The 24,408-nt window shown below is 39.6% G+C and overlaps 1 protein-coding gene across 2 annotated transcripts in view; it reads left to right on the top strand.

Moving 5' to 3' along the window:
- Positions 1 to 18,929, top strand: part of ankrd11 (ankyrin repeat domain 11) — an 80,451-nt gene extending 61,522 nt beyond the window's left edge. For both annotated transcript variants that reach the window (XM_058993733.1, XM_034042354.3), the window contains 9 exons: positions 6,164 to 6,337; positions 6,685 to 6,885; positions 7,180 to 7,322; positions 7,805 to 7,952; positions 8,426 to 15,588; positions 15,794 to 15,892; positions 16,098 to 16,241; positions 17,089 to 17,181; positions 17,546 to 18,929. In XM_058993733.1, the coding sequence (XP_058849716.1) occupies positions 6,164 to 6,337; positions 6,685 to 6,885; positions 7,180 to 7,322; positions 7,805 to 7,952; positions 8,426 to 15,588; positions 15,794 to 15,892; positions 16,098 to 16,241; positions 17,089 to 17,181; positions 17,546 to 17,731 (8,351 nt within the window). In that variant the 3' untranslated portion in view covers positions 17,732 to 18,929. The remainder of the gene's footprint in view (positions 1 to 6,163; positions 6,338 to 6,684; positions 6,886 to 7,179; positions 7,323 to 7,804; positions 7,953 to 8,425; positions 15,589 to 15,793; positions 15,893 to 16,097; positions 16,242 to 17,088; positions 17,182 to 17,545) is intronic.
- Positions 18,930 to 24,408: the final 5,479 nt, after the last annotated feature.

Genomic DNA, 24,408 nt, shown 5'->3' on the forward strand with positions numbered 1-24,408 from the left:
ATAAGGAATGACAATGTTAATTTCCCATTTATTAAACTTAAAATAATTGCAATACTGTTCCACTTTTAATCCTCTTGGACTCCATTTTGCTTTGTTTTATACTTTGTTGGAAAACAACAATTTGTACGTTTGTCAGGCTGTCACATTTCTAGGGTTGTGGTAGGAATGGCTTTACTTTGGTCTTTGCTGTGATTATACTACTGGAATGGGACAGGGAAAGTTATTTGGAAGATGTAGCTGTCCATGACCGCCTGTAGTGAGGTGCAATGTCTTGTTTCCTACTGTACTTTACAGATGGTGCACAAGGATGTTAAGTGACATGTTAAACACAAACACCAGTTTAGTGATGGAATCGGATTTCCTGTTTTTTTGTCCTATTTACATGGTCACACTGCATCCACAGACTTCTCACTGTTTTTTTTGCTTTTTTAATGGATTTATCTGTTTTGAGTGTAGGGTAGTGAAGGGGCCTGTATGTAGTGCATTATTTTCTTTATTTTCATATTTTGAGAACCACGCAGTACATGCATTTGTAATGCAACTTGAAATAGGCATTCCTTGCCACAAGTTGATCTTGAAGGTCTCATCTGATGGATTGATTTCTCAGACGAGTACTTGGTCTTTTAGGACCAGTCCAAATGTGATGTAGCTTTGCGAAATGTTTGCCATTTAACCAAGATCACAAATCCTGTTTTAAATGCAACTGCATTAAATATCAGTATTGTACTCTGCAACTATTTTTTTTAATTTTTTTTACTGTTTTACAAATGTATATAAAAAATAGCCTGTGTAACCAGAGTAGCACTGATCTCTGTTTCCCCTTTTTGAGGGGTTTATGGTGCATTCTGCACTGCTGCTACCCACGCTGCGCTAACCTTGGCAGCACTCCATTATCTTTGGCCTGCACATACAGGAGCTCAAAACACACAGCACCAGCTCTAACTCAGCTTAAGAAAAATATACAAAAAGGCATCTTTTATCAGCAGGGTTGCTGCAGTGCTACAGCTCATTTATTTCAAAGAGAGAAAAGCCTTTCATGTTTGCTTGATTGTCTTAAAAGCTTAGTGGTGAAGAGACTTCCACTCCTACAGTAGCAGCTAGCTTCAACAAAATAAAACAAAAAGTAGGTGTTTCTCTCAACTGTTTAGTTTCAGTTACTTGTAGGTTTTCTAATTGGAAACAACTATAGATATACTTGGTTTCTACACCTGACATGCTTCAGCTGACGCTTGTTATCTCTTAAACTGGTACCTCCAAGTTATGCTTGTTTGTCTAGGAAACGTGTTAGCACTGTTCAATGGCTGTCTTAATAAAATAAAAATCCACTCTTCTTTTAGATACGTGTACAACCCACTGACAGTTGTCCTCTGGTGACATAAAGTAGGCTACATTTTGTTTGGATTGTTCATGAAGTTTATATTAAATACAAATTACTTAAGAGTGACATGAAGTTTTGATACTCTAAAGTAAATCGGAAATTTGGTCCAACCATCATAAATACAGCTACGTATAGGCTTGCAGGTCAATTTAAAAGCATTAGGTGGTTCTTGGTCTAACTAAAAACGTATACTGTATGTGTGTATTGTATCTGTGCGTTTTTTAGTGTGTAGTATTTGTTGTGTGTTCCCTGAGTTTAATTTCCCTTCCCTTCCAACAACTGGGGTTTCACTGAAACATTCTAATTTTAAAGTGTGTTACATGATGCACCTTTTCCAGCTAATTCTGCATAAGAATGTATTAAAAATGCTCCTGTTTTTGTTTTTTTGGGGGTTTTTTTTGGTTTTTTTTCTAATCCCAGAGCTTGTGGTATGTAATTGATATGGCGAGGGAGATCAGTAATGATCATATGTTCTTTAGTGGGGAATATAATTATCCAAAACATACTTTCAGTTTACTGCTACATCTACTGATTTCTCTCCTGATTATCAGCAATAAGATTAAGAAAAAAGCCTTGTTCATTACAGAGAGTTTCTTTTCATGTTTTGTCAATCTGATGCAGAAGACAGTGACACACAACATCCTGTGTACTTCCTCCGTTGCCCTTTCATTTCCTGTTTGCTCAAAGCATCCCAGAACTGGAGCCTTGTGAGGCTGAATGCATGGATTGATTTTCACATTTGGCAGGAGCTCCAGAATCTGCTTTGTTCTCGTAGACGAAGGAGTGCATGCTGAAATCAATACAGTCACAACGCATTTAGATTTTTTTAATTCAAATTTTTTAAATTTGCATTTCCTTTATCATGTCTCAGATCAGTTGCATCATTAAAGCAGAACCTTCGTGTCTGCCTGTGTTTCTCGAGGTTGAATGATTGAGAATCAGCCCCACGTCCTGAGTTTTTAAGTTGGTTAAGAAAAAAGATTAAAATGACTGTTCATAGCAGAGCGAACTCTGACGTCCTGCATGTCTGGATTGAGACGAGTCCCTGGACCCCCTTGTGCCTCAGTGCACCATCAAGCTGTTGAGCTTGATTGAATTACCAGGGACCCCTACACATGCATATTGTGCACACATATGCTCAAACACAGGTCATGCACACAGATATCATTCACAGATGCAATCACCCCTGCAGCAAAATGTAGTTGTGCAATACTTCTGCTTTATGTAACCCAGAGAGCATCATAGAGTAAAAGGGAATAGGAGATGTACTGTAGACTAGCAAAGATAAATCAGTTTTCAGTTGGATTGAAGTACTGCTGCCTGTTTGTTGTGTATCAACTGTAGTCCACCCCCAAATCTCAGTAAGTTCATGCAAGTCCCCAAGCCACAATATAACATTATTTCTGGTTCAGGGATGTTGAAAGCAAAAATATCAAAGTTCATCTCGGAAAATGTATAGCTGCACGCATTGTTTCCAAGTCAGTGCGTTTGCAAGTTGTAACAAACAATTCTAATGTTCAGAATGTTTGCAGTAATATAAGCAAGGTCGTTGGCAGAAGCTTTAATCAGCAAAATGTAGGCTTTTACTTAAGGTGCCATGAATACAGTATTTGATTTAACCTATACAATTAGATTTGCTTTTACTATTGTGTGTGTGTGTGAGAGAGAGAATGATTTGCAGCATTCTGCTTGTATTATACAGTATTAGTTAAGTTTAAAATCCAAATACTGTATTAATTGATTATAATTGACAATGTTTTTTAAACTATGCATTGGTGTTTATAAAGTAGTAACTATGCAGTGTAAGGTTATTAAAGTATTTATTCATAGTCTATTCCACATTAGTCTTGTACACATTCGTATTGTAGTAATTTCTTTTAAACTCTATTAGGAAATTAAACAATTTAACAGCCCTACTTTACAGTACTCCATGTGTTTTGATAAAATATTAGATTGTGGAACATATATCTTTAAAAGAATCGTCTCCCTCCACTAGGTTCATTATCTATTTGTGCTGCTTTGCAGAATTGATTATTAATGCCCCTGTTTTTGCTGTGGAATAAAAGTTAAATAAGATCGGGTGCAGTTTTCAGTACCTATCAATGCTGTCCCAAGGGGTCAAAGCTTGAGACTGGCTTCAAATAGTGGCTGTACATACAATGTATATGTGTAAATCCTTATGATAAAAGATCCCACTTACAGGGTGTTCCTGAGTGGCTCACATGGTGTGCAGGCTGAGTCATACAGTCGGGAGCGCAGGTTCATGTCCTCCAGAGGCCCGTAGCTCACTGACATCTGTACTCGGGTTCCAGGGCTTGATCATGCGATTGGAGGACACCCACTGAACTTTCAGTTCTCCGAAGCTGTATGGAGAATTGCTGTTGAGAGGAAAAAATTATTGGACATTCTAAATTGGGAAGAAAATCTAGGGGTAAAAAAAAAAAAGATGCCACTTACTGTAGCTATGCACAGATTGAACTCTGATACGTATGTTAAGCTGCTTTCAGTATATCAAATTTTAGTCTTAGTCATCTACTATATTACCTTGTTCTAAGATTCTAACCTTTCTGCTAGAAACGTAAAAGTTTAATGAAAAAGAATAAACTATTTTAAATTGCTTTACTTTTCAAAGGAGTCTGGGGGTTAAATTTTAGCATAATGGTTCACAGATGGTAGCTGAAGTTGAACTCATTTGACTTGGGGAAATAAAATCCATGAAAAAAGTGTGGGACAGGAAGCACACGCTAGTATATTTCCTGTTTGGTAATTGTTTATTGCCGTCAGCAAATCATCCCTGTGACCATATTCCCTGCAAACAGCTGAATAAAAATGTTATCAAATATGTGATCCGTGTATTTGTTGTTTTTTATTAGTAGTTCTAGTGGAACTAGGTTCTTTGTACAGAATTGTCGTAACCCGAAGATGCTCAATCAAACTTCTAACCCAATGTTTAGGGTGAGCCACACACAAAGGGAGCCCGTAGCTGCAATATACTTAGGCGTTTATATAGGCAATTTCCTTTAGAATTGCTGTTAATGTTATTCCTTACTGCACGATGCACCTCACAAACAAAGATACTGTAAACTCTCAGTAATTCGTTACTCCAGGGGGAATTCACTGAGTGACCAATTGTGAGAACTCTTCCTTTTTCAGTGTTATTTACCAGCAGTTGTGCAGATATGAACATATATACGAAACAGATGTGGAATTTTTAAGCAGTAACCTTGAATTTATTTGAATCATGAAGTACACATGTAGTAGCATGGCAGAGTGCTATATTCAGATTGGCTGGCTTTGGTGAGAATAATGATCGGGGTATTATTAACATAACAAAACCACGACAAAAGACATGCTTCTACTTCACTGTAAACTCCCAAGTGTATTCGTTTGCGACTCGGATTGAAGGTACATTTTTCAACAACACTTTTTGCACATTTCGTTCTTAGGTATGCCTTTTTTCACCTCGGTTATCACTTATGCTTTCTTTGCAAGGGAGATGCTGTTGTGAGTTTTCGAATTGCCACTCATTCTGGTTTGTGAATGGTTTGGCATATACCCTGCTCCATACATGGCAGCGGCGCCATGTAGAGTTGCTACATGTAACAGTTTGGTAGTGGATTTTAAGTAATATGCATTATACAAATACAAATACATGTGCGTGACATTTAATGTGTGATTTTATAGTAGTCAAATGGAGGGAAAAAAAAGAACTTACAGTACGTGAATGCAGCCTGATGAACCTTCGAACACAGCCGTACTTTTTTAGTGTGTAAGTCATGACGGGTAAATTCTCAAGGGAATTGAAAAAATGTGGGTGTGTCACAGTTAGCAGCTGCCTTCTTTCCTACTGTAGTTTCTCTTTTGACACTGCAGCACTGTATAGAGGTGAAAGGAAAGATATTGCAGTATATACAAGGTTACTCTACTGAACACAGATGATCTGCCAAATTCAGTAAGATCTGTAGATATGTCTGCTCAACTCCCCAATTATAGCGAGGCTGGCATTAGTCAATGCTGGAATAGGATACCTCCTATGAAGTGGTGTTTGTGGCTCTGAACCAGACTGACCTGACTGTAGTTCTTTAACCACTGGAAATGTGCAAAGCAAGACACTGTGGGCATGATCCTGGCAAAGATCTTGGCGCACAGTCACAGTCTAAACGCTCCATAGCCACTTCTGCTAATCAGAAACTAACTTGGAGCAGGGCCACAAAATGGGGCCTTTATTTTAACAAAAAATACATTTTGTTTTGAAACTCCCACAAGGTGTCTGCTGCAGGGTGGCTGGTCAGCTTTGGTTTAAAACTGAAAATTATCTTTGTGCATGAGGATCAAAAAGCTACCAAAAAAATAACAATGGAAGGGAAATAATGCTGCTTCATTTACATAAAGGAATGTAAATGTTACTTGGGCTGAATATTGATAGGTGGTTGTTGGAAGAGGGAGGAAAGCTGAAGTTTTTTTTGAGTTTTCAGAGTTTTACTGTGGTAAGGAATTGTAGAAAAATAATAAATGTCTGTCCTCTTTCTGGTTTACTTTAGATTTGCATTGTGCTTTACTATGTTTGAGTGGTCTAACACTATTCCTGCTACAAATGTTATGAATTTTCCGGCTCAATGATGGGTCTGAAATCTGCTTATTAGTACAGCATTGGGGGGGGGGGGGAGTGTATTGTATATGATGCTGTTTATCTGCATACCTAGGTTTGATGTGGGCATATCTGTCCATGTATGTTTTAGTGTACAGAGTTCTGATGATGTTGTCTCCCATTGGCTCTCATTACAGAGAAACATGGTCCGGAACGGAAGCGGATTAAGAAAGAACCCACCAACACCAGGAAGTCCGGGCTGGCATTCGGGGTGGGAATGCCGGGAATCCGGGCCGGCTACCCTCTCTCCGAGCGACAGCAGGTCGCTTTGCTCATGCAGATGACTGCTGAGGAGTCCATAAACAGTCCAGGTCAGCAAGCGTTTTTGCTGCACTATGGCATATGGCCTACATAATTTAATATTTAAGATTATGGATGATTCATACAGTTCAGTAATCGTATGCTAAACATAAGAAGTTTAGCTTCCTTCAGTCTGTTGCTTTTGGGGTTAAATGTGACCATATTACAAGCAATGTAGTACATGCTTTCTGCTTGATGCAAGTGCACCACCTACTGGTGAACACAGCTTTTACAACTTTCAAAGGCTTGTTGTCATGGTAATTGAAAAAGTGTTTTATTATTTGCTTATTAGTAGTTACATAACAACTGTTAGAAATATAATTGTATTTGTCATTTATTGTTTTCCTATCTCATTTAGACACAACACCAAAGCACCCGTCGCAGTCTACTGTGGGTCAGAAGGGAACGCCAAACTCTGCTTCGAAAACCAAAGATAAAGTGAATAAACGTAACGAGCGGGGGGAGACACGTTTGCACCGCGCTGCCATCCGGGGAGAGGCACGCAGAGTAAAGGAGCTCATTAACGAGGGGGCAGACGTGAATGTAAAAGACTTTGCAGGTACACTTCCAGCGTATCTGTGTACAGACCTGTAATTACTTCAAAATCAAAAGCATGTGATAATTTATAGTTAGGTTTGTTTTTTTACTCTTGCTTTATATGTACAATGATATGTACAAAAAAAAACTGATTAGGTTAAATCCCTTGTGTGTCTGTAAATGTGTACAGATAATCTGCGGATATATTCTTAGTTTATTATTTTGAAGATATTTGTTGTTTTGAGCAATAGGATAGATGGCGAACATTTTTTATTTATTTTTGTATTGCTTATCTGGCACCTCTGATTGTTTTTAGGCTGGACAGCCTTGCATGAGGCATGCAACAGGGGTTATTACGATGTGGCCAAGCAGCTGCTGGCAGCCGGAGCAGAGGTCAACACGAAGGGACTGGACGACGACACCCCGTTGCACGATGCCTCCAGCAATGGGCACTTCAAGGTCTGTTTCTAGTTGTTAAGGTTTTTATTAGTTTTGGAACCTGAACAAATCAGTAGTGTAAGTTTGTTTCAAGTCAACTGAATGTTACAGGTAATTTAGGAACATGCAGGTTCTATTTCTATACCAACCTACCAACCCTAAACTTCTAAGATTGACAGGCAGACAGATAATCTCAAAGGTGTAATGATAAATCTATAATGTAAATGTAAGATGACGGTTAGTTAAATCAGTTATTAACTTACGCGTTTCATTAGTTACATAACACTAAAATGGTTGGCATTTAAAAACTCCACTTTGGCACATGCAGAGGGGTGGTGCTCCCATTGCATTGCAGTTGGATCATTTCCTGCTTTTACAGTGAGCTTAATTAACTACCGCAGAGATTTCTGTGAATATGCACTGACTTTAAAAGATTAAGACCTTCGTGGGATGCGCAGCAAGAAAAGCATATCTCTAAATGGTGTATTCTCCTTGATTTGTAGGTTGTAAAGTTGCTGCTGCGGTATGGAGGGAACCCCCATCAAAGTAACAGAAGGGGTGAAACGCCGTTAAAAGTAGCACACTCCCCTACAATGGTGAATCTGTTACTTGGGAAAGGCACCTATACCTCAAGTGAGGAGAGCTCTTCAGGTGAGAGGGGCCATATTGTAAATGGGGGGGGGGGGGGGGGGCTGTTCTTTTGAATTTGGACATGAGTGTCAGCTTGCATAGAATGCAGCTGTGTACAAACTATCAGGTTTCATTAAAGAGTCCAGTGGACATTAACAGTTTCAGTGCCACATTGCTTTAACCTATGAACATATCAATGATATAGATCATTTTTAAAACATCCATTTACTACAGACTATTTAATCTGACATAACATTCCTCTGGGATAATGCCCCTGTGGTACAGCTTGTTTTCATTCACAAAACAAATCCAATTTAATGTGTTTGGAATTTGCTGTTTTTATTTTGATCAGGCTGCATAAGATGCCATGCTCTGTGAAATAAGATTTCACAGCTCAAAAGCTGTTACATGGGAGGTGACTTTTGTATATCAATTGTTTTTTTTTGTTGTTGTTTTTTTAGAAAGTTTCCTAATTGTAGTTTTGTTTTATGCAGAATCTTCAGAAGAGGAGGATGCACCTTCGTTTGCTCCCTCCAGCTCTGTTGACGGCAATAACACAGACTCAGAGTCCGAAAAGGGCTTAAAGCTGAAAGGGAAAAACCAGGACCCCACGAAATCGATGGCCACCCCAGTAAAGGATGAATACGAGTTCGACGAGGATGACGAGGAGGAGAGAGTCCCTCCTGTCGACGATAAGCACCTTCTCAAAAAGGAGTTCCGCAAGGAAGCCGCCATGAAAGCCAACAGCTTAATTTCTGTCCCCAAAATTGAGGTCAAAACATATTCCAAAAGCAACTCGCTCACACCAAAGAAGACAGCACGCCGGATTCTGTCCGACACAAACAGCTCAGATGAGGACAACAGGACTTTGTGTTTCTCCCCAACACCAACGGCAAAGCAGCAGCCATCTTTCAAGAATCGGGAATCCTTGACCACGTCCTCCAAGCAGCAGAAAGAAAAAAGCAAAGTAAAAAAGAAGAGGAAGAAGGTAACAAAAAACAGCAGTAGTGCCAACAAGGAGGTGCGGTTTGGCAAATTGAATGACACGTTCTGCACGTCAGAATCGGAAAGTGAGGATTTGGAGAGCGAGGACGACAAGGGCTCGGTTCAGAGCTCTGTCTGTGTTAAGGACTCTTCTGCTTTGAGCCTTAAAGAATCGTCTGTTTTCAGCTCTCTTTCCGCCACCTCTTCCTCCTCCCATGGGAGTTTGGCCACCCAAAAGCACACTCCATCACTGGCGGAGCAGCATCCCAAGCAATGGCGGACTGATGGCTGGAAGACCATCTCCTCACCTGCTTGGTCTGAAGTCAGCTCCCTTTCAGAGTCGGGCAGGACCCGGCTGACCAGTGAATCAGATTACTCTTCCGAGGACTCAAGTCTGGAGTCAGTGAAGCATGTGAAGAAAAAACAGCAGGAGAACAAGAAGAAGAACAATACTCACAACAACTCAGAGAAAAAGAGCTCCTCTGATTTCTACAAGAACTCAAGCACAGAAGGTGCTGTCCCCAAGTTGGACAAGGAAGGAAAAGTGGTCAAAAAGCATAAAGTAAAACACAAACACAAAAGCAAAGAGAAGGACAAGACTCCTAGCCTGGTCCTCAACCAAGACATGAAAGAGAAATTTGTCAAAAGCTTTTCTTTCGATTACGAGGATACCAGACAGAAGCCGTTGATCTCTGAGGCAGAGTCTCCTGTTGAAAATAAAGTCAAGAGTTCCAAACATGACAAAGACCACTTTCGAAAGGAAGATAAATTGTTCAAGGGCAAGTCGGAGGAAAAAGACTGGACCTCAGGGAAAGAAACAGGAAAAGCTGCTAAAGAGGAGAAGTCTTCAAAGAAAGTGTCCTCCAAAGACAAATCCAACAAGGAGGACAAAGACAAAACATTCAAAATAGAAAAAGAAAAAAACACAAAAGACAAGGAAAAGCCTAAGGAAGAAAAGCAAAAGACACACAAAGAGGAGAAGAAGAAAAAGTCAAAGGATAAATCATCCAAAGCAGAAAAGAATGAGCAAAAAGAAGAAAAATACCCCAAATCTGAAAAGGAGAAGACCACAAAAGAGGAGAAAGAAAAATCAAAAAAGGAAAAAACATTCAAGGAAGATACCGATTACGAAGACTATGACATCAAGAATCGTTTTTTGGAAAGCGAGGACACCAAATTAAGTGTATCCGATGATCCCCATGACAGATGGCTTTCAGACCTTTCTTCTGATTCATCTCTCTATGGTGATGATAGTTGGGACACTCCGATAAAAGAATATAAGGAATACAAAGCTAACAACACCGTCAAACTGATTGTTGAGACTGTAAAAGAGGAAAACAGAGACCGGAAAAAGGAAAGCAAAGTAAAAGAAAAGAAGGAACACAGTGAAAAACGGAATGAAAAAGAGAGCACAACCAAGAAGTTTTTAGAGAAGATTGGGGATAAAAAGTCTGCAGATAAGCAGAAGTCCATCTCCAGCTACCCATCAGAAAAGGAAAAAAAGAGGAAAGACTCTGCCGAAAGTATCAAGGAGAAAAAAGAAAAGGATCCCATTGATTGCAGCAAGGAAAGAAAAGACTCCTACGACATCATAAAAGAAAGGAAAGAATATAAAACTAAACCAGATGATTCATTAAAAGAGGAGTATGGTAATGAAAGTTTTTTCAGAGATAAATCTGAAACAGAATCAAGGGAGAGGCACTACTCTGGAAAAGAAAAGGAGAAGAAAGGAGAAGGTGCAGAAAAGAAAGAAAAATTGAAATCTGACAAACACAAAGAGAAAACTAAAGAGAAAGAGAAGAACTTCTTGGAATCGGAAAAAGAGAAGACAGAAAAAAATTCCATTGAGAAGCCATCCAAGGAGAAAGATACGGACAGAAGTTCAAAGGATAAGAAGGAGGGAGTGAAAGACAAACACAAAGACTCCCATGTCAAAGACAAAGAGAGAAAAATGTCTTTAGAACAAAGCAAAGATAAAAAAGAGAAAGCATCCCAAGACAAGCATGCAGACAAGGAGAAGGACTTTCAAGAGATAAAAAAGGAAGAGAAGAGATCTGAAAAGGGGAGGGAAAAGAGCTGGTTCAGTATTGCCGACATCTTTACTGATGAGAGTGAGGATGAGGTTGATTACAATTTGGGGGGCTCAAAATTCAGCGACTCAGTTGCAGGATCTGAAATCCAACGGACAGACCTTCTACCAGAACGAGATGAGGTAGAGCTGTTCCAGACAGACAAGCACCGGAAGTACTCTGCTGATGGAAAGCAGCACTCAACAGAGAAACAGAAGGAGAAAGAATCTAAAGAAAAGAAAAAAGACAAGGTGTCATTTGACAGTGGGAAGGAGAAAAAGGAAAAGAGCTCTTTAGAAAAACACAAAGAAAAAAAGGACAAAGACTCTGGTGAGGGCAAGCACAAGGACCGTAAAGAGAGGATATCAACAGATTCAAACCAGGACAAAAAAAACAAACAGAAGATGCTTGACAAGAGGCACCAGAGTGAGGAGAAACCCAAGAGCAAGCATAAAGACAAGCCAGAGAAAGACCACCTGAAAGACAGGAAGCCATCCAAAGGAAACATGGAAAATGAAAAGTCTCTCCTGGAGAAGCTTGAAGAGGAAGCTCTGAATGACTACAAGGATGACTCCAATGACAAAATTAGTGAGATCTCTTCTGACAGCTTCACAGACAGAGGCCATGAGCCGGTACTCAGCAGCTTCTACGACTCCTCAAGCATCAGCCTGCCTGACCTCTCTGAAGAGAGAAGGGACTCGCTCTCTATTTCTTACCCTCAAGACAAGCTCAAAGAGAAGGAGAGACATAGACATTCCTCCTCTTCGTCTAAGAAAAGCCATGAGAAAGAAAAAGACAAAGTCAAAAAGATAGAAAAACGGGACAAGTCAGAGGAGATCAGGGAGACCTATGGCCGGAGGGAAAGCTTGCCGTTTGAAAAAGAGTCCATGCCCTTGGAAGCTGATCCATACAGTTTCCCTTATGGGATGAATCCAGAAGCTGAGCACGATCTGGACAAGACTATTGAATTTGAGAAGGAGATGTCTAAAAAGACAGACAAAGAAAAAGCTTTCAGCAACCTGGTCAACAGCGAGAAGATAAAGGATAAAGAGAAGAAGAAGAAAGACAAGCATAAGGAGAAGGCAAAAGAAGAAAAACACAAGCATGCAGATAGCTTTGGCTCTTTCAAACACTTAAAGGAAGATCAGAAACTGGGCCTGAAGGACATACCTCAAGTCACTGGCTTAAAGGAAAAGTCAAAAGATGAGACAGCTAAATGTGATGCTAAACTCAAAGAGCGGTGCAAAGACAACTTGGACAAAGACAGCAAGACTGATTCTGTGAAGACAAAAGCAAAAGAGGAAAATGACAAAGTCAGCCAGTCTAGAGATGGGACTCGGAAAGAAAACAGGCCAAGGGAAAGGCTTTTAGTTGATGGGAACCTCATGATGACCAGCTTCGAAAGGATGCTGAGTCAGAAAGATCAGGAAATTGAGGAACGCCACAAACGGCACAAGGAGCGGATGAAACAGATGGAGAAGATGAGGCACAGGTCAGGGGATCCAAAGCTTAAAGACAAAACAAAAACGAGCGAAGACCTGCGTAAGAGAAGCCAAGATCTGACTTCAAAAAAGTCAAGCTCATTAGAAACTGTGCTGAAGGACAAGAAACCCAAAGATCTGGGAATTCCAGTTCAAATTATGTCACCGGATATAAAGGCGCAATCTGTGGGTGGCCAAGATTCAAAAGACTGGCTGGTGGGGCATCAGTTGAAAGAGAACTTGCCAGCTTCACCAAGGCCAGATCAAAGTCGACCAACTGGAGTCCCAACTCCAACATCTGTGATTTCTTGTCCAAGTTTTGAAGAAGTGATGCAGACACCACGCACACCATCTTGTAGTGCAGAGGACTACACAGAACTCATGTTTGACAACATTGATTCTCAGAACTCATCTGCTATGACAATGTCCATGAATGCCTGCTCTCCATCCTTCTTTGATAGATATTCTAATACACTCAACAGTCTTCAGGAAACTCCTTGCTTAACTCCCACCAAGAACCTACCGACAGCCAGCCTTTACCGATCAGTGTCAATTGATGTCCGGAGGGCCTCAGAAGAGGAATTTAAAATGGATTCTGACAAGTTCTTCCGGCAACAAAGTGTACCAGCGACATCTGAGTATGAACCATCGCTTCCGCAGCTGCCTGAAGAGAAGCCCCTGGCTTCAGCTACGCCTTCAGTGGACAAGTTTGACTGCGTGTCCCCTCCTTGTTTTTCTCCTAATTTCAGAATGTCCTCACCAAGGTTGGAACCAGCTCAGCCTGCAATGGATGGCTCCTCTGCTGCTACCACAGACAATCTTGAAAACTTTCCTGAGTGTGTCTATAATAATTACTTAACAAAATCTTCAAGTCCGTTACACAGACCTGAACCCGAACCACAGGAGCCTTGCATTGATATTGCTACACCTCCTAATCCTGCCCCTGTTGCTCTTCCTCCTCTAGAGCTAGGTGATTTCTCTGAGCTGCAGCCGCTGCCATTGCCTCAGACCAGTGAACCCATTCTGGTACCTTCAGATCCTGTGAACAGCGATGACTTCCTGCCACCAGTTGTAGAAGAGATTGAAAAAGGGGTGGTGGAGGAGGAGGAGGAGGAGGAAGATTATGATGATGACGAAGAAGAAGAACTACTACAGTTACACGAGGAGGATGAGGAAGATGAAAATTCATCTTTTTCTGCTTCTGAAACGATCAAAAAGGACTGGATGGAATCTCCTGTAAGGAGGAGTTCTGAGCCTCCACCTCTTCAGTCTCCTTCTCCTCTTCCTCCTCCTTCTCCTCCTCCTCTTCCTCCTCCTCCTCCTCCTCCTCCTTCTCCTCCAGCTCCAGCGAGTCTGGTAGAAAACTCCTCTGATCACTGGAGCATCAGCTCACTGCTTCTGAAATCTCCTCTCAGAACCTTCCCTGAACCGCCACCCTCTACTAAGATCACCTCTTTTACACTGCCAGATGTCCATTTGCAGCACCACCTGCTCACATCTCTGCCATGCATTCCTCATGCTTCCCCACCCTATCCTGTCTCTCCTATCTCTTACCCTGTGCTCCTTTCTGAGCCTGAGCTTGAAACACACAAAGACACAGTGGAAGAGACCCCCAGTCAATCAGAGCCAGTTGTGGCAACAAGCAAGCCTGAGCCTAATGTTATGCCCTCCCCTGCCAGACTGGATTCCTTCTTTGCAGACTGCAAGCCCCTTCCCGAGGAGCATAGAGCGATGTCACCAGAGCCTGCATGTTTGCCAACAGAGGCTCAACCAGATACCCTTCCCACTTTGGAAAGTAAATACATTGAGGACAGTAACATAGCATCTCCTGAGTGCCAGGAGGATCCGCTGGTACCATGGTCGGACCCTTTCTCAAATGCTGTCGAAGATCTAGACCTGGGACCTTTTTCTCTCCCTGAGTTACCTTTGCAAGATAAGGAAATCCAAGAGCCTGATATTGCAGATTCTGAGCTCACTGAATTTAAACCAGTTCCTGCTCCCCCTGTGCCTGCAGCTGAGGAGGACAACGAGGGGTCTGATCTAATTGAGGTTGATTTGCCAGGTCTGTCTGATGAAAACCTTAGCCCTCCAGCTGTTGTGCTGCTACTTGAACCCCTACAACCTCTGCAGCTCCCTTCTGAAGAACACGAACCAGAACTACAGAAAGTTCCAGAGGATTACACCACCGATCATGTTGTTGCAGAAGAAAAGGCTGCTTTGGATGCAAGAAAGGAACCGGTGGAAAGCGTGCAGGCTCCCACTGCGCAGAGCGAAGGAGCTGACACCAACAACAACCATGAAACTGAATTTCCAGACTCTTCAGTAGAGGAGCCCTTGGCTGTTGCAGCTCCTCCATCCTGTGATACCGAAGGCCATTTAGGCCAGGAAAATAGTGCCCAGCCTCTTGCAGCAACCACAGTTCAACCCAGCCCAAATCAAACAGTTGCAGACCAAACTGGGGTTCCCCAATCGAATGCCGTCCAGGTTACAGAAGCCCATGAACCTGTGGCTAAGACAACATTAATCCCCACCACAGAGGCTCCCAAACCAGCAAAGGTGGAGGAGATTCCTCAGAGGATCACCAGGAATCGTGCTCAGATGTTGGCTAACCAGAGTAAGCAGAACAATAATACCACCACATTAATGACAGCTTCAACCCCTGCCATCAACAACATCACCTCTCCTGCTGAAAAGGAGAAAGAATCTATCAGCACCACCACAGTGTCTGCTCCAGCACCAGTCAGCAAGACCAAAGGACGGCCTGTGGAGGAAGAGGATTCACAGGCACAGCACCCACGCAAGAGGAAGTTCCCCAAGTCCAACCAGCAGCAGCAAGTCCAAGCGCAGCTGGTCAACACCACCATGCACCAGACACGGGAGGTGATCCAGCAGACCTTGGCAGCCATTGTCAACGCTATCAAACTGGACGACATTGAGCCTTACCATAGTGACCGCTCCAACCCTTACTTTGAGTATCTGCAGATTCGGAAGAAGATCGAGGAGAAACGGAAGATACTCTGCTACATTACACCACAGGCACCCCAGTGCTATGCGGAGTACGTCACCTACACTGGTTCCTATCTGTTGGATGGCAAGCCTCTCAGCAGGCTCCATATTCCAGTGGTATGTTTTTCATTTATTTATTCATTGTATTAAATTGACTGAATATCTGTATAAGCTGCTGTAGATCATGTAATTATTTAGAAGCCAGTTACCGTGGTATATTTTTTAAGCCTAAGAAAATTGCTTAAGTTGGCTAGTCCAATCTTTAATGGAAACAGATAATAATGAAGTATTCTAACAATTATTTTGTCATTTCTTCACAAAGATTGCTGCACCCCCATCTTTGTCGGAGCCACTGAAGGAGCTGTTCAGGCAGCAGGAGGCTGTACGGGGGAAACTGCGGCTTCAACACAGCATTGAGCGGGTATGTTCAGGACACTGGTATGAAGGCTTTAACTTGCCTTGTCTGCATTAAATAAATTAATTTAGCTTAGTTTTCTAAAAGCTTTGTTATCTTACTATTACTAACACTTTCTTTGTAGATAGAGACAGCCATACATATTTCACTAAGTTATTTATAAAGGGCCTGTATTTTGCTCATTTTTTATATTTCTATTTGTATTTCCCAGGAAAAGCTGATAGTGTCTTGTGAGCAGGAGATCCTAAGAGTGCACTGCAGGGCAGCCAGAACGATAGCAAACCAGACTGTCCCCTTCAGTGCCTGTACCATGCTGTTAGATTCGGAGGTCTATAACATGCCTACAGAGAATCAGGTTGGTACTACTGTGATGGTTAGAGGGTGTAACTATCGCTTTTGTTTTCTGAAATAAAAGATGTAGCTTTCATTGCTAATACCGTATTCCTTCGAATTTAAGACACACTGGCTGCCAAGAAAAGACAAACAAAGACGTCACTGCTCGATCTTGAATCATCGATGACATACAGGCAGCCATTTTTAAAGAAGCGTCATTAGCTTCCTGAGGAATTTGAAGAGAAGCTTTTACAATTTCAACTTTTTGTTATTAGGTTTCGACAGATTGGAAATGCAGATCAGACCCCTGTATTTTTTGACATGACAAGCAATACCAGAGTTCACAAAAAGGGAGAACAGGTGCGAGTAATCACGGCTGGAATTGAGAAGCCGCGCATAACTGTAATGTTCTGTGTGACAGCAGAGTGCTGCAAATTGCCTCCATACGTTGTTTTTTTGTATGCGTAATTGAGGTTGTATCTTTGTAAATGCAGCTTTTATTTGATGATTTATTTTTTCCCGCAAATTGAGGGTGGGAAGTTTGGTCTGCGTCTTAAATTCGAGGGCATCTTAAATTTGAAGGAATGCGGTATGTAAATTATAATTTCCTATGCCAAAACCTGTAATGTTGTGTGTAATGCCACCCTGTTGCGGTACAGAAAATGCTTTGTCATACAGTACTTTGCATTATTTTGTATGCAGTGCAGTGGTTGTATGATGGTGTTTTCTGCAGGGTTCTTGATTTGGGGAAAGTCATATTAACAATTTAATTATACAAGCTTAGAAATTATGAACATCCCCTGGTCCCAATAATTTGATCATACTGTATGCTAAAAGTCGATTGATTATGATATATAAATTGTTTACAGGGTGATGAAAACAAGTCTGTGAGAGACCGATTTAATGCCAGGCAGTTTATATCGTGGCTTCAGGATGTTGATGACAAGTACGACAGAATGAAGGTATAGTATTCTGTGTTCCCTTGATAAAGACTAGCCAGCAATATATTTTTCACTTTTTACTGACACTTTTTACACTTAAATAGGTTGGTGGATTTAATCCAAAATAACTGAAACGACCCATTTTTGAGCATGAAACAGGTGTAATACATTAAAGATACATGCATGTTAATTTTACAGAGACTTTTTGTGTTGTTTTATTGTCTCCACTTTACATGTTATAGGTGTAAAACTATTTAAGGTTTAACCTTGTGAGAAACAAAATGCAGGTTAACTTTTGAATTGGAAGAACCTCAATCTCAAATTCTAAAGTGTTTATCTTGCTCTGTATTTCATGGCCTTACCAGTGTTCATTTGTTTGTTCTAGACCTGCCTATTAATGCGACAGCAACACGAAGCAGCAGCACTGAACGCAGTGCAGAGAATGGAGTGGCAACTCAAAGTTCAGGAGTTGGACCCCGCTGTACACAAATCACTTTGCGTCAATGAGGTCCCTTCCTTTTACGTGCCAATGGTCGACGTCAATGATGACTTTGTGCTGTTGCCAGCATGACAGAGATAAACAAATTGAATTATGATTAGACAACAAACAGAACATATGGTAAGGGCTAGCCAGAAGGAATAAGAATATTTTCTTACAAAAATACAAAATACAAAAAAACATGCTAATGACTCCCAGCTACAGAGGAGGAAGCATCTTTTTTTTTTTTCCGGGAAAACAAAATTGCACTTTTATCCTACAAGTTGACGCCTCCGTTCAGATAAAGCAGATGGCTAGGCTACAAAGCAGCCTCTGTCCCCCCCACCCCAAGTAAAACTCCCAGCGCCGCAGATCGCAGCCAGTCATGGGAGAGTTGGGTGTCGAATGGAGGACTGAAGAAGAGAGTGCAGATGGAGGAAGGTTGTTCAGTAGAAACACACAAGGTTCAGAGGAAAGCTGCCTTCTCAAAGTGGAGGGAGGAGTGATCAGAGAACCTGGTGGTCATGCCCTTCAGATTTACAGTAGATGTATCCAGTAGCGGTGTGCTCCCTGTGTGTTCTTCAGTTTAACCGTTGCCTTCGGTTTCTAGAAATCATAGTGAAGGTCTAGTTGGTGTATCACATGATCGGTCCAAAAGAAAAGTGACGTTGAGTAACGCTGGTTGGGGAGTTTAAAGAGGTATCTGTGGATGCTACATTTGTCTCCATCTCTGGGTTGAATGACCTCAAAACCTTCAATATTTACGAATGAATCTTGTGGACACTCGGACACTTTATCTGACGAGAAAACCAGAAGAAAATAAAAGCACTGCAATTGTTGATCACAAGTTTGCATGCAGATTTAATCAGCCTCTAGTTTTTCACAGTTAAGTATTCAACACCTGTTGGCTGAAGAAAAAACAAAAAGAAAGAATATTGCAATTAAAGAGGCAAAGACTTTCCTGTTCAGAGAAAAAATTGTTCTGTTGGAGTATATTCTCTGTTTTGGTTTATATTTCTTTACTTGGGCATTTCATTGTTTCTCTTTCTGAGAAAGTAACTTGAAACACTACAGAGCCAATATTAGTTTAAGAGTAAAAATAAATAAAAAAAGGTTATAAAAAAAAAAGTATCCCGTAAATGCTGTACAGTTTTTATAAGTAAGTTAACTGGTGTACTCTTGCTGCCTTCTAGATAATTTATTTTGCCACACATTACTGCACAGTTGTAAATAACTTATGTACTGTAACATCACTCAGTTAAGTGTAAAAATAAATAAATAAATAAAATGATCTTTGTATGTACAGTTCACTTTTGGGAGCACTTTTCCATTAACAATGGGCCAACGTGTACACATTTTTAGTATTTTAAGATGGTCTCCCATGCACATAATTAAGACAGACCCTCTGCATTAAGTAAAGTGCAGGTAAGCAATTTGGAAACTGGGGTAGAGTGAAATTTGCATTGATCAGTAATTCTCATCCAATAAGAATAAAACTTAACAGTGACAACAGCCACATCTTAGACTACAGATGTAGCAGAATGGTTATACACGCCTTGCTCAATTATTGAAGTATTTAATAAAAAAATATTTTAAACCAAGAAAATGCCTTTTTATCGTACAACATACTTTACCCAAATCATGTGCAGACAAATTAAGGGTACCAAGCTATGGATAATTCAGATATTGATTTATCCTGTTTTTGATGTACTGTATTTGGCATAAGATAATATTGAGAACACAGTACACCGTACATTTATATTCCTGTATACAGTTGCATCATAATTACCACAAAAAAAAATCTGTTAATATAATGAGCTTGTGTATTAATCAGTGGGTTTGAAATTAGGATACATATATTTCTTTTTTTTGTTTATAGAAAGTATGGGTTACTCTGAGCAGTTGCTTTTAGACTGTTTAGTTTTCAGATCCCTGATATTGTTTTTATTTGTATTTATTTGTTGCCTCTCTTTCTCAGAGCAATCGGTCTGACGTTTTTAAAGACTTGTTCAGTTCACCAGTCCAACACACAGCAATATAGCAGTACTACATTCAAATTCTGTTTTAAAACTAAAGCTTTGCATATAATGTCCTTGCATGTTAAAATCCCTTTGGGGCTCCGTTCACAGTTAAATAACGCAACAGTTTTATGAATATCAATCTCTTATTCAAATTAAGGCTTTGTGAAAAGGGCACATTGCCTCAATGCCAAAGCTCTACCATCTAAATCTAAATAAGCTGCAAAGGGATATTGCATGTATTTTCAGACCCGTAGTCCTGTGAAGTAGTGCAGTGAAATCTTAAGAAGAAAAAAGACAAATTCATGCCACCTTGATTTTAGTTTGCTTTCATGCCCCTCCAGCTATTGCACCTGCCACCTGAGGCACTTGTTCTGTAAGCTTCCCTGAGCAGAACTGTACTTTACTAACACATCACTGTACCATTTAAACTTAAAATGCAACAGCTATACCTATTTAGAAGTTAAGAGAATTTTGGCTTTGTTTTGATGCAAAAAAATTTGAAGCCTCTTGGTCCTTAACTTGAGGGTTTTTGGATACAGATGAAGTAATCTGCATACTTGGAAGCAAACATTTAATAGATTGATATGACATATAGACTGATTCGATTGTAGTCTGTTTTTTATTTTATTTATTATTTCTCTGTTATGTTTATTTCACATTTTTAAATAATAAAAAAAAAACAGTTTTGACAGTAACAATGGTTTTTCAGAGAAAGAGATGGCAATCCACTTTACACTAAATGGTTTTTAATGCATTTTGGAGAAAACAATTGTACTATAGTTCTCAAGTCTATTTGAATGTTTTGTTTTTTAATCGCAATGTTAGCAGTTAATCTGCGTGTATCATGTATGGTTGGGATTCTCTTTAACAGTAGGGCTCAATCAATACTCATTTATTAGTCTCCTAATAGGGTAGTCATTTGACTAAGTAGACATGCTGCAATCACAATGGAAAGGTGGTACAAAACCGATCCCTGCAAAGAGAAACACGGGTTTCCGTTACATATATAATATTCATTTGGTGCCGTTAAAGGGATCATATTACTTGCTTGTTATCAGTAGAGATGGTAACTAATCTGATTTTAGAAAAAGAAAAAGTCCCTTAATTTTTTTTATTGGGTGTTGTCTATTTTGTGCCATTTACTTAACTGTCCGTTATGTCTGTTAATGTAGTTATGCTCTGGTATATGTGTTCTAGTTGGCAGGTTCACCACCTACCTGCAGTTTTTTTCAGAAAGCTTTTATATAAGACAATACAATTGCAAACTGTTAGATTTGATAGCAATGCAGAACAGACAAGCAGCTGGAAGTATTGGGTGTTTCCCCTTTTAAGTTGTGTTAATTTTTATCACATAAAACAGAGATATGGCAAATAATATATATATATATATATATATATATATATATATATATATATATATATATATATATATATATATATATATATTATCAGTGTTTAAATAGGTTGTTCTAATGTTAAGAACACTGTATTCCGCTTTCTTCATTTTTTTTTTTTATTCAAATATGTAGCACCCTTTTATAAAAGTGACGGTAGGTGCATAGTGAAGTAGGAGAGTGACCTGAGGTTCATCCTTCACTTTCTACCTCTAGGGGCTTTTAGGATGCATACATACACACAGGAAGATGTTCTTTTATACCAAAATCAGTTCAAACAAACGGTGAATGGCAATTCTGAAAACCCTAAACCCTTTTTTTGTACGGGTTTGAAAGAGTGAATGTATCCCGAACGTCTGTGCAGTTGCAAATCAGTATCTAACATTGGATGTAAATGTAACCTTGTACTCTGTATGATGCATAAACACTATGTAGCATGTTGTTGCCACATTGCTTTTAACAGAATGTATACTGTCACGGCCCCCCCTCACCCTCCCCCTATTGTTTACAAGGCATACTTTTTAAATTAATAACCCTTTTTGTTTAATAGTAGTAATAATAATAATAATAATAATAATTGTTTGAGCCCTGCCTTTTTTTACATTTTATTTTTCATTCTTTCAGGGTTTGAAATTGTGCAGACTGTGAAACAGATACCTGCTGTTTTATTTCTACTGCTTAACACTGAATAGCTTTCATTACAAGTGCAGCCTTGTTTTCCCAATCATCTTAGAATGTTCTTAAGGTTAGGTCTGGGCAGACCCAAATACAGCATTTCGGAGAACAAGGTTGCGTTTTGATGGTTTGTTCAATGTCACACAGGTATATGGGGTCATTATGAAGTCCATTTGATACAAGTTTTACATTTGGATACTTTCTGCTATGCTTATGGTTGGGTGATATTTAAAACTCAAGAGGTCTCTGTTCTTGTGGGAGCTTGATCATTGTGATACTAACTTGTATATTAAGCAGTTTGCTAAAGTTTACTACTTGTTGCTTTCTGGCCTCCCCATCAACCCCCCTACACTTACACAACCAAATGCAGTTTGGCAAATTTTAATTTAAAAAAAATTACAGGTAATAAGAGAGCCCAGCTACATAATCTCAAGCCCTGCATTTTTGTATTAACCCTAAACCGGAAGGGAGCTGGGTGTTTTTGTTTCCATTTTTTTCAAAATTAAAAAAAAAAGCATGGAGAACTACCCTTTTAAAATGGTGAAAAAATAACATATTTATTATCTTTTTGACACCTGTGTCAAGTCTGCTGTGTACATTTCCCTCTTGTAATGCGTATGTGAGACGTTGTATATAGCTGTAAATAACTCACAGGTCGTTTTGCACCCTTCTCTTTGTACTAGTCTAAACTTGTAGAATGTGGGGTTCTAACAGTACAGGGACCATGCGCTGCTGGTGATGTAACAATGTCATTTTTTTGTACAATGTAGTTTAATTGTGTACATATTGTTCAAGCAGCTCCGAGGTTGTTAATCCTGCCCCCTGTGCTGCTGCTGCAGCTCCAGTACTGTCACCTCTAACTGTATGAGTTCCTGCAAAATAAGAAAAAAAAAAAACAGAAAAAAACTCAAAAAAAAAAAAGTTATTTTCTACAGGTGCATGTACAGAGAGCGCGAGAAATGCTGTTGTCCCTCAGAGATTATGTTCGTAAATAAATTTTTAAAATATGTTCTGTGGTCCTTTTTTTATTGTTGTGTTTGTCTTGTCCTTCTCCTAAATGTTGTTTCTGTATAACCACCCTGTAAGGATATACATACTCGGTAAAAGGCTAACATAGACAAATGTTAGCATTATCGGTATCCACGTTTTTTCTTCTAATAACTACACCACATCTATTGGGCAGCAGAAAAACTGATACAAAATAACGGTCTACATAAAAACAATAAGGGACTAATTCCTTTTTTCGACTTTTCTCCATTTTTTGAATACCTAACCTTATTTGGTATGCAATTCCTTTGCAAAATAAAACTGAAAAGGTATAGTAAAGGTGCTTTACTGAAGCACTATTTATTTTACCACGCCAGGTAATTCACACAGGTCTCTTTAAAAGGAGATCTCCAAAAAAAAAAAAAAAAAACAGAACCGCTGCTGTACAGTATACAGATAAATACTAGAACCTTTCTGTTCTAGATTGTATTTTTTCACCAGTCCCTATTTCAGATTGTGGATTTCACTGCTGTTCCATAATACTTTGTGACTGATTGATATGAACTAGGGAATGGATTTCTGTAGCACTTGTATTCATTGTAATATTTTATTTCCAAGTTTTAAATTAAATGTTTAATTACCACCGTGGCCAGTAAGGGATTATCAAGCCAACTTTTGATAAACTAAAACAGATATGAGAACAGACTAGTGAAGAATGAATGAATATTTAACAGCCCAGTTTTCATGATCTCCCCCTAGTGGCTGACAAATATAAAACCCAGTCAAATCCTACATTATACTTAAAGCTTCTGATTTTCGGTTTTAACCGATAAAACACCACCGATACAAAAAAATGAAATCAGTGGATGGCCGATACACACCGGAAAAACTGTGGAAATGGTTAATCGATTCACGTTGACTTTTCCCATTAAAAAATAAAACCGACTACAAAAATAATAAATACATTTCCCAGCGCTGCTGGGCAATGTCCCGCCTTCCTAATTTGTATCTATCATTGATTCGTTCTGAAACTTTAAACCCTCCCCAGCCAGCACACATTTCTATTGCAGACTCCGCTTGCCAGATTTAAAACGCGATAATCAGGAATGGGGATTGTTAGCGGGATTAACAAATGTATTAGTTAAAATGCGGAGGATTTAAAACAGAATTGTAGTGAAATGTAAAAAAATGACTACGCACACAACCCCAGAAAAATGTACCCGTGCCAATAGGGATTTTGTTGTTTAACCAGAATGACAAGTAAGCAATTTTAAAGATGATCGAATATTTGTTTTTACTCATGTTCTAGTCAAGTATTTTAATTGGATTCCACCAGGTATAATGAACTTGCTGTATTTGTTAATTGTGAGAAAGTGTGCACTAGACATAATTTTGCGCAACAAAACTTGACAACACATATTTGTGCATTATGGGGTTGATGGATAGGTGCGGATGCAAACCCCCCATAATACTGCCATAAATCGTGTCTAGCAGCCGTGATTTTACCGGCCGCTAAAATGCGGCATATGTAAAGAATGCTGTTCCCCTGCTATCAAATTTGCACTTTTCCATTAATAATCCATTAAGAAAAACAACATGCAATTTTTTTTTACTTACTTAAAATCCGTTTCTAAGAACAAAATCGTTAAATGGACAATTATATAACGTTTTACATAAATAATAAAATAAGACG

Source organism: Acipenser ruthenus, chromosome 20 (assembly GCF_902713425.1).
Source record: "Acipenser ruthenus chromosome 20, fAciRut3.2 maternal haplotype, whole genome shotgun sequence".
Lineage (NCBI taxonomy): Eukaryota > Metazoa > Chordata > Actinopteri > Acipenseriformes > Acipenseridae > Acipenser > Acipenser ruthenus.